Raw genomic sequence first — 17,433 nt, forward strand, 5'->3', positions numbered from 1 at the left:
AATTCTCGCATAATTTTTTCTTAACTTTCAACTAACAATCTGGAAGCTTCCGATTTATTAATATAATATTTAACTTCTAAAATTAACTTTTTTCGTTAATAAATGTTAATCTCTAGAACTGGGCTGTTCCTTTTTTCTTCTATGTGTCATTTAAAATTTTTTATAAACTTTTACTGATATAAAAATATTTATAGTTAAAATTATATAGTTTAAAAAGATATTTTCAAGAGGTAAATAATTTGGTATAAATAAAGGGCAAATGCGATGTGAATACCAAAATACGGAATAAATTAAAATTGCTTTAAATTATTTTAAAAATTTACTTTATTTTAAATTTTATTATTTATTTTAAAAATTAATATATTTTGTCTTTTTATGTAAATGTTGTACTTAGCATTATTACAAAACTGAGGGAATGGATGATGCTTGTCATACAAGTGAACTAAAATGTCTTGAACGTTAGACATTTCTAACTGGAAGTTCTAGAATCAGCCAAAAATAGTATTCCAAGATAAAAAAGAGTACTGAAAATAGCTTTGAGTTAAATCTTATAAAGGAAGAGTGAATCGCACTAGATAACTTAATAATCCCATAGTTCATACTTCTTCTGTACTCTCGGATTTGAAGAAACTCCACTGGAGAGTGAAATAAGATATTTGCATTAATGAATAAAATTTTACTTCTGAGATAAATGTAATTCTGAAAAATGTTAGTAATTACTGAAATACTGGTGAATACTGAATTACTGATCTTCAATTAATCTTAATTTCTTTTGTTCTTTGTATTCATGCAAAATGGCTCGGAAGCATAACATTGACCCAAAATATGCAATTTTATTAATGTAGTATTTCATTGGCTTTCCATTCGTGTGTATAAAATCTTAGTTTTAACTTCATAATTTGATTCATTTTACAAAACATAGTTCAGAGAAAACATTCAAATGCACTGAGGATTTTCTAGTTAATATTTATGATATTTAATAATCTCTGGCAATATATACTCCGCCAAAATTCTATATAACTGCAGAAAATATACTATTTACATTTATTTATGCTCTGGCAATATAATCTCGTATTACTCGTAAGTTACATCAGCGTTTGTCCTTAAAACAGCGTCTGGAAAAACCAAAAAGGTCGTCCATATCCCTCCAGTATTCAGTAAGAAGGCATTTCCTCTTGTTAGCATAATGTCAAAATGAAAGGTGATGTCAGTCTTATTTTAGTCTTGGCTTCCCTTAAGAAATTGAAATGTGTCATTAAATTAACTTATTTTGAAAAATATTGACGAATAAAATATTTCATGTAATAATTTACGACGAACATCCCTTCGCGCTTTCTGAACACTTACATACTATGTTTATCCAACAAGGTTATTATTAAAGGTGTTTTTGGTGTGCTACAGTTTATAATCTTAGTTTTAGAATGCAAGCATTTCGGTTATATGAAATAATCTTTACTCATATTTTCGAACGTTTCAAACATTTGATCGATTGATTAATTTAGCAATAAATGTATGAATTAGACTTTGACTATAATTTGTAATATCCTCTAAATTCTCTTTTTTTCAATTTATTTCCTTTTCTGTTCTAAAAAAAATAAAATTTTTGTAATCCTTCTGAAGTGCATCGTTTCAAAGTTAATCGCTGTCATGAGATTCAAGTGTAATGCTTTGTTATGCTGACGTGAAAATTATTTAACCATTGATCAAATAATATGAGATGACAAACGTCTGTCAAAGTCTTACGTCAAACGTCTGTCTTACAAAAGTTGTTAAATAGTTGAGTTCATAATATTTAAAATTCCAATTTCAAAGTTGCATTTTTTATTTACATCTTGCGTAAACATTTTCCTAACAACGTTTCTTAATCTTAACCAAAAAATTAAGCATCTTAAAATTAATTTGTACTTTAAATTTACTGTTTTTTGAATTCCGAAACACAGTTTATGAACAGTTTAGTTATATATTTATTATATTCTACAGTGTTACAGAAGGTTTAACCCCAGCAAATTTAAAGTATGTGGAACGAGTTTTTCAGGATGCTGTTGGAGACAAACAAGAAATCGATTTGGAACGCTTCAAGAAAATTGTCCAGTCTAAAAATGTAAGTCCTTATTGCTACATTTCCTAATAATAGTATCTTCTAAAAGATCTTTGGAATATTTAAAATTAGCCAAAAAATGAACTTCAGATTGGCTGAGATTTGGATTTCGTCACCCTTTTAATAAAATGACTGGCATTCATTATGATCTCAAGGTTTGAAATCGGTTGCCACTAAGGATTTTCTTCAACAGTCGTTGAATTTTTCTGCACTCATCAGACTTCCGCTATTAGATAACCAATAGAAACTTTGTCGTTAGCATTTGATCGTTCCGTAAAATTGTTCTGGTTCTCCAGAAATTGAACTTTCTGGTCATTTTCTCGCATATTGGTAAAATATTTCGTTCTAGTCTTAAGGATCTCTTTTTAATTTAATTCTTGGAAAATTTGTGACATTTATCACTATGATTTATCAAACATTGCTCAAGCTAAAAATTTGTAAAAATACTGCGCCTAGGATCATTAATCTTATGTTGGAAAAGCAACAATAAATAAATATTCGATAGCTAGTCATAGCTTAACGAGTGATCACGATTTTGTCTTTGGTTGTACAAAAATTTCCCCGAAGTTTTTTCAGCTAATCAGTCTTCCCAGCACTTTCAAAACTATACCACCTTAGATTTTTTAAGTATTTTTACCCTTTCCTTACAAATGCAGATTCGTCCGCCATTGCTCTCCATATAAAATAGTTGCTTTTGTCGTTTCTTTTCTTATCTTTGCTCTCGGAGAAGAGGAATAATGTATGATTGCCCTTGAAAATAACTTAATTTAAAAAGCAAGCCAATCTAACTTTCCTTTTTCCTCTAATTTTAAATTTTACATTGCGTGTTTCTTTTCCAGATAGATTTTTTAATTATTAAAACATGAGTTTTCCACCTCTTTTATGTAGAATCCTATTTAAAGATTAGTAGATAGATTTAATAGATTCAAAGCATTTTAAATTCTTTATTGTAAGTTTGTTTCTTTAAAGTGTATATTGTAATTTAGTGTTTTTTCTTTTTAAATTTTTATGAAAAATGAGAAACATTAAGCCTTAACTCGGTTTATTCAATTTTTTTTAATGGTTAACATGTTCTCTAACGTTATACGAGTACTATGCAATTATTTGTAGATTTTACTCCTAATTCTCTAATAAAACGTTGATGAGGCCGGATTCAGAAAGGTAATAATGTATGCATGTATGGATGGATGTGTTCATGTATTCATGCATGTAAATATGTACCTTGAGTACGTACATATATACGCGTATAGATAGTACATACACACGTACATACGTTCCTGAATCCAGTTCGGATAACAAAAGAGTACGACTTTGATATTTTAAACTTTTGTTCTATATTGCTGCATGATAAAAGTTCTGATCTGAAATAAAAACTTGCTTTGTATAATCGTCTTATAATTTTCACGCTGGCTGCAGTAACTTCACGGCTCCACCTCATTTTTGTGCGAGTTAAAAGGAACTGAAAAAAAAATTCTTCGTTATAAAAAATGATTTACTTCTATCCCTTTAGAACGGCGCTTAAAATGCGTGAATTAATTCCATTTGTTGTTTTCTTAATCTTTTTAAATAAAAGTTAGTTTCCAGTTTGAAGTCTGGCATGACGCTGTCATGATCGATGCATTTTACTTGCTTCATTTTATGCCGAATTTAGAGCATTACTACATCGTATTTCAAAATCAGTGTGAAATAAACTGTTGAAAGTACCAGTAATAATTATACATAAGGTTATTCTTTTGTCTCATATATAATTAACAAGCTAGGTAGTAAGTACAATACTAAAAGACCAATTTGGTCTAAAACTTTTTTGCGCAATATGCTGCAAAATTAAGGAAATGAGAAGAGAAATTGTAGTTAGCTCGCCGAAAAGTTACCAGGAGCTGTGGCTCCAAGAAAAAGTTCAACACAGTTTTTTAAAAAACAATGTCATTGAAGGGTGAAAAATTAGGCTACACGCGAAATAGAATGTAAAATACATTAAACACAGTAAAATACTAATCGTTGGAAACAAGTAATGGCAAAAAATACAGTAAAATACCTATCGATGTGATAAGTGAAAAGTTAAAACACATAAAACACCAATGGATGGAACAAGTTAAAACAAATAAAACAAATAAAAACATATAAAAATTATAAAGCGGAAAATGGTAAAGTAGCTCAATTCGAAGTCCAACCTGGCTTTTCAAAGGAAATTTCTGGTTAAACGTCGAACCAAGCTAACTCCATTACGCGTTTTGCCGAAACAAACAATTAAAACTTTTGCGTTACAAAATTTTTAATTAGTTAGATGAATTGCCCTAATTTTTTTTTTTTTTTTTTTTTTTTTTTTTTTTAGTCTCAATTCTCTGTTTCAATTTCCCGACGCGTCCGCACAAAATGACACATTAAGGTGTAAAAATGTAAATTCAACTCCGATGTATAGCAATGATTAAGATAAAAATAAATAGCGGTCTGCTATTAGTCAAAATATACAATAATGTACCTGCAAGCTTAAAGAATTAACCTTTATAAATTTTAGAAATCTGAAATTTAAATTTAAATGAAAACAAACACAGTGGGGCTTGCTAAGACCAAGAAAAAATTTCTTTGTAAAAGAAACATAAAAACAGACCTGTGGCTATGCAGTCTTCTCCATCGTGAAACAAAGCTGAAAAGGGGTTGTAATTGCCCTCTGTGTCCTTCAACGCTCTCCCACTCGTCGTGTGACGTAAGAAGGGGGAACAATGTCACTGGGCAACAGCCAATGTGATAAGACTGTCCGTTGGCGGGAACTCGCCCCTAGTATTCAAAGGGGGGGTCGGAAGACTGGGAAAGACGTGGAAAGATTTCAAAATGGCGTCAATCAAGTTGTTTGAAGAATAAAACTATTTCTAAAAGTGAAAATGGCTAATTCAGCTAAAATTACTTAATATGGCCATAAAAGTAAGAGTAAAATGGAAAAGACAGTCATTTGTTAATAAAAGTCGTAATTCTTCAAGCTAGAGGGCTATCAAGCTACAATGAAAAACGAAAAGGCCCGATTTGTTAATAAAAGTAGTAAAATTGGCCATCAAAGTAATTTAAAACTATTTAAACAATAGTATTAAAAGTATTGTGCCAAAATTTTGGAGGAAAGAAAACGTAGTGACAAGATTTATCTGTACATTTTTACATTAGATTCTCAGAATCAGCCATCCACTTTATACCGTCTCATTGGGCTTTAAGTATAAAATATCACTATCTAAAACTCAAAAAATCTAAAAATTGGTAAGCCTAATGCCAGCTTTTTTTAAGGTATTTTTAATTATTTTTTGAGGAATTAGATTATTTTTCAAAATATTCACGAAGTATAGTATTTCTTTTTGAAGGTGTTTTGTTGTATTGCAAATTCTTTTATTCTGAGTAGCTGTGAATAAATTGTGTTAAGGATGACTCTTTTGGAAATATTTGAATTCCAGTTTGTTAATTTTAGTGTTGAAAAATTAAATTCTCTTCTTTTGTCTTAAAATTTTATAAAATTGTAATCAATAATATGTAAATCAAGGTAGACTACATTACGTTGCACTGTATTTGTATTATTTAGTTTTAAGCATGTAGGGTAGATATTAACAACTTCTATTTTGTTGTAGTTATAAATGCAATGACATCATCAATATATTGATAGATGTGTTGGTAAAATTTATGTTGTTCTTTACTGAGTGAACGGACAAAGGTCAATTCTTTTGTAAAAAAAGGAATAATTCACAGACAGAACTTGAAAAATTACCTCCCATTGGAATTCCTTGTATTTGTTTAAAGATGCTATTGTTAAATTCAATAAAATTATTGAAAAGCACGCTTGAGAGAAAAAGTTGCCATTTTTCGGTACTTATTATTGTAGAAATTTGCGGAAATAAATCTGGAAGAGCAAGTAAGCTTGCATATATTTCTTCAAGTGGTAAAGTAGTGTAGAGGTTTTCAAAGTCGTAGCATTGGATATGGTCTATTTTAAGTGAATTTACAGTTTTCAGAACTACTTCGTTACTTGAAATCATCCAGTTGCAATGCAGATCCTTAAAATCATAGTTATTAATTAGGTCACGTATTGGGCGAAGTTTATGTGCAAAAAGATAATCTATTTCTTTAAGATAACTTTTGGTACTATTAGCTATGAACCTGAATTTTATCGGAGACTTATGAAATTTTGGTAGTGCATAGAGATTGGCAAACCTGTTGTTATATTTCCGGGGATGTATTTTAAGTCTTTTATATAGTGCGTTAAATTTATTGAGAAGAATCTTAGTGCTGGTAGTAATTTTTTTGTAAGTGCAGGTGTTATTTAATTCATTATGCAGAAGGTTAAAGTAAAACTTTTTTCAAATAACGCTAAAATTGTTGCTGGCTTTGTCAATCTTTGTGATGATAAAGTTATCTTGCAGTTTTTGAGTAAGATTTTCTAGCTGCTTTTTACTGTGCAAAGAGTTAAAATAAGGTGAATTCAAAAGTAAATGTTGAAATTCTTTAATTAGTGCAGCTTTCCATTCAAGAAAAGTAGTAGTAGGTAAATTGGATCTATTACTAGCTAATATGATAAATTTATCAAGATCATTATTGAATTGTTCGAGGCAAAAGTGCTTATTAATACTGAAAGTAGGACGAAATTTGGTGTCAAGTTGCATAAGGGCTCGCAATTCTAAGTCTTCAATGATATTGAGATCTCCAGTAATAACATGTTGGTGGAAAGGATAGACATATTTATTGTAAATAGGTAGTAGGAAATTACATATGCTGTTTTCTTGTATAACGTGGTGGTTGATAACTAGTTGACCTAAGGTCTTTTCAAATTTAAAACAGGGCTTAATTTGAAGTTGTTGGTCAGGAAGCAAGTGTTGATATTTTTTTAAAGATGCTTGGTATTTTTAGCTGATCGTAAGAAGGGTATATGTATATATATATGCGCGTAAAAACATGCGCACACTGTTTATAAATTTAATTTTATAAGGTATTCTTATAACAAAAGTCAACATTAAACTATCATTTGAAATAATTCTTTAGACTGTGAAATAATATCCTCGCTTCTTCGGAAACAAAAATATTCTTTTTTCAGAAGAGAAAAAAATAACTACTCTGCAATTCGAAATATGCTGAGACTTTTCATTTAATATAAAAAGCCAAGCACTGAATTTTATAAATTTTAAACTTGGTCAATACTGAGGTCTTAATATAAGTCATTTAACTGAAAATCTGTATAACCGAATTACCGGCCTTTAGTATATGTTGTATTGTAACCCCAAATGGTATTGTAGGCATTGAAATCACCGACAATAAGCTGATGAGTTGAAGTTTAAAAACGTAGATTGGAATCTAAAAATTGTATATCTCCATCAAGTGAAGCAGCATGTGGTGAGTAGATTGAAATTAGAGCAATTGAAAGCCCAGTTATTTCTAGCAAAACCCTACATGATTTCTTTCTATCTTCAAGACTGACGGAATCTAGTTAGAATTACAAATAACTATGTCAGCACGCGGAGGTTGCTCTAAATCTGCTTTTTGGAAGATACTCCATTGCAATGGCAGACCAACTATTATTCCATCTCTAGTAAACGGCTCCTGAAGAAATATGATATCAGCTTGATAACTGACACCAAAGGTAATGAATGACATGTGCAGTTGCAGCTCAGCGTTTTGCAAGTTTATTTGCAGGCATTTTATTTTACTTCGAAAATTTTGCTTTTGTAGTTATTGGATTCATATTATATTTGACCAGAGGTACAGAAATATTCTATTTAATTTTGATATTGAGTTCTATTACGGATTTTTATTACTTCTTCTTGGTAAGATGGACAAGCATATACAGGATGATCACAATAATATGCGTACCAGAATATTTATTATTTATGATGCAGTTTATACAATTTGGTTTATTGGCGTTACATTCAGCTTCTCTGTGTTTTTCGCCACAGTAAGTGCACTGACAGTGATAGGGGAAATTATTCGTTTTATGGTTTTATGTTAAACTTTGACAGCTGGCACATCGTCTAGCACATATGAATTCGAAGATATAGCAAGTATGCCAGCCAAACTGGATTGTTTTCAAAGAAATACATTTATGAAAGGTAACGAGTGTACATTCGATAACCCATTTAATTGCATTATTTCGATCTCGAAGTTTAAATAAGGGTTTGTTACTCTTGAAAGAATATTTACAACGGCTTCTCCTGTTGCGTTTAGTGGGAGTTGATGAATAATATATTTTGGTGGTCGCTTTTTTGCCATTCTAGTATGTAGGATATCGTGTGCTCAGATTGCTGGAGTAAGTTATTTATTTCTTATAGATATATGTAATCTTTTCATAGAAGTTTGCATATTATTATAAAATGAAGATTTTGTCAAATATTAACTTATTATTACTGATCTAAGGCTTCTAATTTCTCTTGGTGTTTTTATCCAACAAGCTTTGATATATTGCTCAGACTTATTGTTTTCAGGATAATCTTGGATATTATCTTGGAACCTGACTCATTTGTTTAATCAAGACGCATTTATTATTATTATTATTATTTTTTATTTATTTATAATTCTATCATCTTAAATTGTGAAGAATAATTTTCTAGCCTAATTGTTTCAAGATTTCTTTATCATTATTTAGGCGAAAGAACTGGCTGCTTGAATATTTTCTTAATTTTCCCATGCCCGATTTGAATTAGCCAGTTTGTTAAAGCCCTCCACGAAAGAATCTCTTTTCTTAGGCATATAACCCTAACATGTTCTGCATTAAAATTAAATTATTTCTTCGTCACCTTTCCAACTGCAATAATAAGCTGATGAAAGAAATTATGTAGATATCACTTTTTGCCAATAAAATGAATACCTTTAGTTACGTAAGCATCCTGTAGTTAGTCAATATTTAAATAAGCATACCTGTAATAAAATATGCGATAAAAGTAGTATTTAAATAGATCCATAAGTAAATAATATACGAAAATATCGTTTAATTTACTCTTAGAAATAAAAATAATTTTTGAAATGTGAATTCAAATGGTTATATTTTCGAGATCATATTTGTTTAAATACTTTAAAAAATGAAAGATCCCTGCCTGCGTATATATAAATTGTATTAATATGTTGCGTATTTTCGTTTCATTAACGTGTTAATTTTAAAAACGGCCGCCAAATGTAAGCCAGTTAAAGATATCGGATTTCAGAAAGGTTACCTTTAGAATAAGGTGGGCAAAACTGCGACGTCTTGGGTAAATGGCAATCGTTTATTTACATGCAGCTTGCTTAGTTTCCCTTTCTGTATGGGGAGAGGGAAGAAAGTTCGGCTCAAAGTATGCTATTTTCCCTTTTGCCTAATCTTCCACCATTTGCAAAGGCAACAAACCACTATCCCTCCTGAGAACTTTCGACTCGACTGTATTTTGAAATACCTGAATGCCGCAAAAACGCTATAAATGTGATAACATCCGTACATTCTCTGGGATTCGAATCTGGGCTGCGGCGACATGACAGCCGGCTTGGCTAATCGCTATATCGACCAGGGTGGCTGATTTGATTCCACAGTTTTACATAAATTATAGTATGAGGTAATTATAATCGCCGACTATGGCAATATAAACTCATATTATCGAAAAAGATAAAGAACCATTTTCAAAATTAAGTAATTTAAAGAAAAATGCTTAATTTTTGAATTATTGTGAGTTACTTTACTTTTATCTCGATTTTTGTTTTGCTAGATTGTTCTAAATTGCGTATAGATTGAGAAAGACCTTCATTTTGAAACAGTGCATGGGTTTAAAATAAAATACTTAAAAGCTACTGAATTTTTAACTAAGGAAAGTCCTTGTCCTCGATTTCTATTCTTTATATTGAATTAAATTTTAAAATGATATTTTTCAGCTAAATGCTCTATTTTTCTTCTAGATGTTTTTTGTGGAACGTATATTTAATGTTTTCGATACCGATAAGTCTGGATCCGTGTCGCTGGAGGAGTTTATGCGTGTCATGCGTTGCTTCTCGCAACAGAGCCCAGTAGAAAAGTTGCGCTACTTGTTCGACGTTTATGACTTGAATAGTAAGTATGAACATAGTTACCGTTTTTGTTACTTTGCGTATAACCTTGTATGAATTATGAAAATTTTATTTTATAAAATTAAGAATTCAGACAAATTTGAGACATTAGTCTAAAACTTTGTGGTTAGCTGCATTCATAATGAAGCCTTTGTATTCGGCTTTTGCCACAGGAAACATTACTTAACATCCATTATATCTTGCACATACTTCATTGTTACATCATGCACGAATTACAACTCAACTCCTCAGATTTTCTAAAAGCAGAGCAATTTGTTTTTCAATTTTTAATAAGCAAAGCTTGAGAAATTTGTAGCAAAGATTTCAAAGATTTTTTTTGTGTTGCTCAAACATAATAAAGACGTTAGGCTTGAAGGCGGTTCAAGCAACAGACACGAAAGTAATTTAACATAATAATACCTAATTTTTATTGCTTTTTTCATACCATTTTTTTCATAAAGTGTAGTATCAGTAAATAGTTAATTTGTGCCATTTAGTTTGCTTATTTTATATACATATCGTTTGGTAATCCTGCCTATTTCAAGCTTTTATTATTACTTTATACAAATGATGATAATACGATGGCTTTTAAGTGCTCGATGGCTGCATTAAACGAATAAAAATACTATTAATAAAAAGTAGGCGACAACAATTGTATTATGCAGAATGCGATGCCAGTTTTCAGAGTAAAATAATACATTTTTAATATACTCAGCAATAAATGCAGACTGAACGCAGATAAGCCAATATTATTATTATATTAAAACAGACTTCTCTTCCTCGATACGTCTGTAGAATGACTTCGTGATATCATCCATGATTAACAACGCACTGATGCCATTATCAGGTACACTTGTCATGACGCGACGTAGAGTGTCTGCTAAACATTCCTCGACGAATTGTATTTTTATATCCTTGTACGAAGTAAAAGAAGCATTGTAATCGAGAGAAATTTTGGGAGTCCTATTTCAAGGAAAATATTCCCTCGACCGCTCTCGAAACCATTTAAACGGTGTTTTTTCTTGGCATCTGTACGTACGGACAGAATAAAGGATTGTTTTGCCAAAACGGATTGTAAAATGGATTTAAAAGGCATTCATAAGAGATTTTTCTTTGGCGTCTGTACGTATGTATCTCGCATAACTCAGGAAAGAGTCGCCGTAAGAACGTTGAAATTTTGTAATGGGCGTGCTATAGCGTTTAGTGGTGCACCTCACTTTTTGTCGCAATCGGCTGCACTAGTCTTACACATATATCTTCTCACTCTGTTATCTGGCTCTATGAATTTAGTTTTTTAATTCTCACATGTTGGTAAATTGGCCATATTTTTGCTTTAAAAGCGATTGAATTATGTATTTTGATGGTCTGGTTAAGGTTTTTATGCCTTGAATATACATGCAGTAGCTGTATAATTATCAACAATTCAAAGTTTAAGTGGCGAGTTAAGCCTAACGAACCCTCATTTGTTTACATTTGAAACTCGGTAGAATAAGGAATTCAGTTTCTGCACCTTCAATGTCTTTTTGCCCAGTGGTTCAGTTTTGTGAACCGAAAATTCTGCTTTCTTGGCCGCTGGCCGAATTACATGTTTAACATTAATTTTAAAACTTTAATGTTAGTAGTAGAAAACTCGAATTTTAATTTTAAAAAAATTTTTTGAACCGTTTTAACTATATTTGGTGTTTTATGTTTTTCTGTATTAACAATTTTTAAGGAAGATACTTTGAGTTTTAATGTATTTTTGCTTTGCCGCGAAATGAGAACTGAAGGAATTAATTTAGAATTATATCTCTGATGGAATTCGAGGAAATAAGTTTGGATGAAATGCAACAAAAAATGCGTATAAATTAATAAGCCATATAAAATAGTCATGCGATGTCAACATCAGATTTTTTTAATTATATTGATGTAGGATGTTATTTATGTAGAATGTTAATGAAAACTTTGTCTTTAAAAGAGGAAATTTGCTTCTTACTTAGCAGAGTTCGTATGAATGTAGAGATATGCTGCGGCTAACTATCTGTTCAATGTGATTTTCATCGTGATTGCTAAATCCGCTGAAAATTAACTTTAATTAATCTACTGATGTTAAAAAGATATTAAATCACCAAAAGGCGACAGTAGATTGCTGGAGGAGTATCAGTGGACGCCAGCTAATATACGCTTTTACCTAGAAAATCAAATGAAAATAGAAAGAAAAAATGTTCGTTTAAATATAATTAACTTCAGTAAAAAATTTTAAATACTGCATTAACTTTTTATATCATTTAAATCATGGCAAAAATGAAAAAAATAATTACCAGCTCAGTTTGATTTACTAAGAACAAGATCCAACATTTGGTGTTCATTTATCTGGACCTCGCACATAAGATGCTCCAAAATGATGTTTACATTCTTTGAACGTTAATGTCAGGAATACTGATAACAAGTATTAATATATTTGGTGTTACTTATCTTAAATATTACTATCTATCTGCTTACTGTCTTACTTCTAGATAAGACAAGATACTTAGATAAGTAAGAAAGATTAGCAAGTCTTACTTAGTCTAAAGTTACTTATCTTAAGTGTTCAAAAAGATAGCCACTGGATGCAATATATTTTGGGACATTCGGTAGTCGCAGATTTTTTGTATCAATATTTCTAATATTAAAATAATTATTCTCTGACAGGTGATGGTACTATTCAGTTCAGCGAGCTGAGGAATGTGATCAGCGAGTGCATGAAAGAAAATGGTTTGACCTTCGAAGAGACTGAAATCGATGAGCTGACTCGTATGCTGTTCGAAGATGCGGACACGGACGGCAGTGGAACGATTACTTTCAATGAATTCAAGAACCAATTACAGAGACATCCCGCCTTCATGGAAAATCTCACACTCAGGTTATTTTATTACTCAGAATACAGTCATTTAAATAAATTTTAGCTCAAACCAGAAGTGTTAAAATTAGGTTAAATATTCTGATATACCTAATCATATATACTACGTATTCCCAAAGAGGCTGGAAATAGTCATTAACAATCCCTTTATATGAAAAGTCCTGGAAGATGCGTGTCAGAACAACTTTGAAACAGTTAGTAGACTAATCGGACTGAAAGTTTGCATTTCAAATGCAGAATCGTTACCATGTTTGTAGCTTTTTATTGACCAGTTTTTGGCTTAATAAAATTCAGACTCGTCTAAGAATTTTACGTCAAAATGAACCTAATAAAGGATCTTCAAAAGTCTCCATATCACGAAGAAAACAAATTTATTGTTGAAAATAAGAGTTCAGAAGAATGTAACAAACAGATATTACATAGAATTTAGTTACCTTTGCATATATTATTCTAGTTCTCTACCAATCTCCCATCTTCCCAAAGACTTAAAATTCGTTTTGGCGGTAAGGAAATATTCCTTGTTTTACAGCATCTTAAATATGAAATTTACTCAGATTTATAACAAATACTTTAACTAATTTTCACCGAAAAGAGTCGAGAATTGAGGAAATGGGAAGCCCACATTCTTCTTGAGACGATCCATTGATTATGGAATGAGATAATACAAGAAAGTCAGTAAAATGAGGTGGGTTTGTATCTCACTGCCGTAAATTTGCATTGTAAATGTCATTTGCATTTATCTTAGCTGCCTTCATTCCATCTGTGTACAAAAAACTACTACGTCAAGCCTTTGAACAGTCTCTACTGATACTGAATAATAATCCTTCAGTGCCTATCCCATTTTTTAAATGATTAGTAGACAAATTGATATTAATTTTTCTTTTAGCTTGTTTGTAGAATTATCCGTAACTCGTTTTACTGAATAACATTACATCTTACTGAAATAACTTTGTTCCTCGATATAGCTTAAGATCCCCATTCTTGTAAAAAACAAAACTGATTCTTTCATTAGGTTCTAGCACGATTCATTTTACATGAAAGAAAAAAAAATATTTTCAATAAAGTGATTAGAAGCAATGTTTTTGAAGTCGTGATTAGTGTTCTTGTCTCAAAGAAGAAACTTACATTTAATTATAAGCAATTCTTGCTTAGACAAAATGTGCAATTGAAGAATTTCCGATTACTATCAGTCTCTTTAAGAATTTCAAAAAATTAAAAAATACAATTATCATAAAGTTGCAATTAAATTCCTATCTGATCTTGGTATACAGATTTCAGGTTAATACCTGAAATAATTTTAAGCCAAATAGTTGATAAACCTACTAGTTTAAAAATTAGTTTCAAAGAGTAGAGGGCTTTTCAAAATAATAGGAAAACTTTTCTACGGTATTTAAATTACAATTCCTAAATTACATTCATATGAGACTTAACTTCACTCAATAAATGAAACTTTTTTATATAAAGCATAGTTATATATTCCTTTTACTGGATCACTTCTGAAGCTTGCTTTAAATATTTCCCGTAAATAGTAATAGTTATTGGGTTGACAAGAAAGTAATTTCGGTTTGCACAAATAGATAGGGTTATGTTCGTTTTGTTATTCTTCTTCGAATCTCCCCTTTTTTTGGGGGGGCTGACACTTGAGTTTGCTAAACAAATTCCGTGTATGTTTGCCCACAATTTTTAGTTTGCGGTTAGTTTTAACATGGGGTGTAAAAATTAACATTTTTGATATATTTTTATTAAAAAAATTTCATTTTGGAGATTTTTCACTTGAAAATTCCTAATGTTCTGTCCGACCTTCTGAAGCTGATGGCAAAATTAAGCCATAAATTAATCGAATCGCAACTGTACCAAAAATTGACAGAAAATTAAACGTATCGCATACAAATGAAAATCACATAAGATGGCTTGGACTTGTTCGAACTCGTTATTTGGGTTCCGCGTAAGTTGAAAAAAATTCACTTAACACAACGAATCAATATTTTCGATACGCATTTCAAACGTAATGCAGTCGACTTGTTTTTAAAAGTAAGTATCACTGATGATGAAAATGGATAGTCTAGAGTAACATTAGAAGAAAATTATCATGGTCAGTACAAATTTTGTCGAAAATTAAATTATATCATAAAAATATTATGTTGTCAATTTGGTGGGATTACAAAGGTGTTGTGTATTTTGAGCTGCTTCCGAACAACCGAAAGATCAACTCAGATGTTTACTGTCAACTTATGAAACTGGAGAAAGCAATTAAACGGAGAAAGGCAGAACTTGCAAATCCGTAAGAATAGTGTTCTACTACGACAATGCAGGGGTCGCTCATCTTTGGCAACATGTACGAAATTACTGGAGCTTGGTTGGGAAGTGATGTCACATCCTATATAAAGCTTCCCCCTTGAACCATCGGATTATCATTTATTTTGAAGTTTACGAAGCTCTTTAAATAGTAAAAATTTCAGTAATAATGATGACCTCAAATCGCATTTTGCTGATAAAAACTAGATCTATTAGCTCGGAATCATGAAGTTACCAGAAAGATGGCAAAAGGTCATCGAACGAAATGGAAGATAATTGATTGAAGAAAGTAGAAATTGTATTTTAGTATAGAAATAGTTTAGTTTGTATTTTAGTGTAGAATAGTTATTAGAAGAGTGTTTTAGTGTAGAATAGTTGTTAGAAGAGTATTTGGTGTAGAAAAGTTGCGTTTCATTTCACATAAAAAAAAACCGAAATTACTTGCCAACCCGATATTTTACAAGGACACCAAATCCTCTGACTGAAAACAGTGAACATATATTCTATGGATCTTTAAAGAAAAAATTATAAAGACAGGTAAATTTATAAATATTTTGCTGCACTTCTGAGTAATGGTTTTATTTTCAGTATAGAGAGAAGTCTTTTACCTCCAATGGAAGCTCCTAAAAAACATCAGTGGTTGAAGCATTTAAATCATCGAAAAGTAACATGGAAAAGAATACGGAATAACTGGACCAGTGTGGTATACTTATGGCTATACTTCTTTGTCAATCTCGCTATTTTTGGTTCCAGGGCTTATCAGTATTCAGACCATAACGCATTTGTGATAATAGCTCGAGCATGTGGTGAGTACTCTTTTAGTGATTCTTGCATTGCAATTTGGAAGATTTTTGTAAAGAAAAAAATTGCCATTACGGTATTTATGTATTAGTTCAACTACTTTGGCGACTTTTTTTTTTTTTTTTTTTTTTTTCAGAAGAAAGAATGACGACTTAAAAGTGCAAAAAAGTCATTTATTACTTACATACATGCTTTATGTTTTAATTCAGTATTTATACTTAAATTCAATCCATGAACCTACTTACAAGAGGAATTTTATTTCTTTTGCTCTGTAGAAATATCGTGGCCATCTCTTTAAGAATAGATAAAAGCAACTGTTCTGTTCAGCTATTTTGGGGGCAAACCACGTATTTTTGCTTTAATTTTTATCGCAATTATTCCCACTGTGCACAGATCTTAAAAGTATTAAAAAAGTGTTGAAGACAAAACTTGGAATACCACAAAAGGAAGCATATGAAAATGGCGAAGTTGCTTGTTAAAACTGAAGAACTGTTATGAGGACAGTTTTCAGAGTTTTGCACATTCTGAAAATTTTACGGATTCTATTGAAATGATTGCGCTAATATGAAAGTTCTTTATTACTAGGAAAATGGAAGACATAAAATGTTTTTGGTTAAGATTATGCTCTTTACTTTGAGAAATAGCAGACCTGTAGTCTTTTGCAGCGTGACTTTTAATTAGTAAAACTTGAAAGTAATTCTAACTTCAAAGAAGCTTTAACCAGGCATCTTTCAGAATCACTCGTTGAGAATTCCTCTTTGTCGGAGCTAGATTTACTGTATAATGTAAAGATTAAATAATTTTAATCCCTTCTGGAGATAATAAATCTGCTACTTAATGTAAGGTATGAAGAAGTAGACGCTGTTTCTCAGCTTTCATTTACCCTGATGCCTAAATGATTGGTCAAATGGCAAGAAAATCTAAATGAACTATTTAACCCATTTAAAGATTTGAATCTATGCCTAGTGGCATATTTCCCTTTCTAAACCAATGTCATCAAAAGAGTACTAGAAACTTCTATTGGAAAAACATGGAATTGCTCAAAATGAAACTAACATGAGCTCTTTTCCTCCATCTTATACCGGAGAAAATGCAGCTTACTTAGTTTTAGCTACATAGGTTGCATAGCTTAATTTACGCGAATGTGTTTCGAATGCTTTTATCTAATTCTTGTATAAAAAATAATACAGCTTGTATGAATTTGAAGGAGGGATAAGAAAAAGTAAATTACACGTTATATTTACAATATTCTCACACGCATACAACATGCATGTTATAAATCTCGCGATTAGTTCTGTTAATGTTTGTAACTTACTTTATCCTTTTTTTTCATTAT

At 31.0% G+C, this 17,433-nt stretch overlaps 1 protein-coding gene across 6 annotated transcripts in view; it reads left to right on the top strand.

Annotated features, from left to right (window-relative positions):
* Positions 1 to 17,433, top strand: part of Nox (NADPH oxidase) — a 113,755-nt gene that overhangs the window by 61,663 nt on the left and 34,659 nt on the right. For 5 of the 6 annotated variants that reach the window (XM_035359037.2, XM_035359038.2, XM_035359039.2 and 2 more), the window contains 4 exons: positions 1,981 to 2,101; positions 9,977 to 10,127; positions 12,794 to 13,004; positions 15,885 to 16,102. In XM_035359037.2, coding sequence (XP_035214928.1) covers positions 1,981 to 2,101; positions 9,977 to 10,127; positions 12,794 to 13,004; positions 15,885 to 16,102 — 701 coding nt within the window. The remainder of the gene's footprint in view (positions 1 to 1,980; positions 2,102 to 9,976; positions 10,128 to 12,793; positions 13,005 to 15,884; positions 16,103 to 17,433) is intronic. The other variant, XM_035359043.2, reaches the window with a different exon arrangement.

The sequence above is a fragment of the Stegodyphus dumicola genome, chromosome 2 (genome assembly GCF_044657685.1).
Source record: "Stegodyphus dumicola isolate Sdum_Otavi_A_Nest chromosome 2, ASM4465768v1".
Lineage (NCBI taxonomy): Eukaryota > Metazoa > Arthropoda > Arachnida > Araneae > Eresidae > Stegodyphus > Stegodyphus dumicola.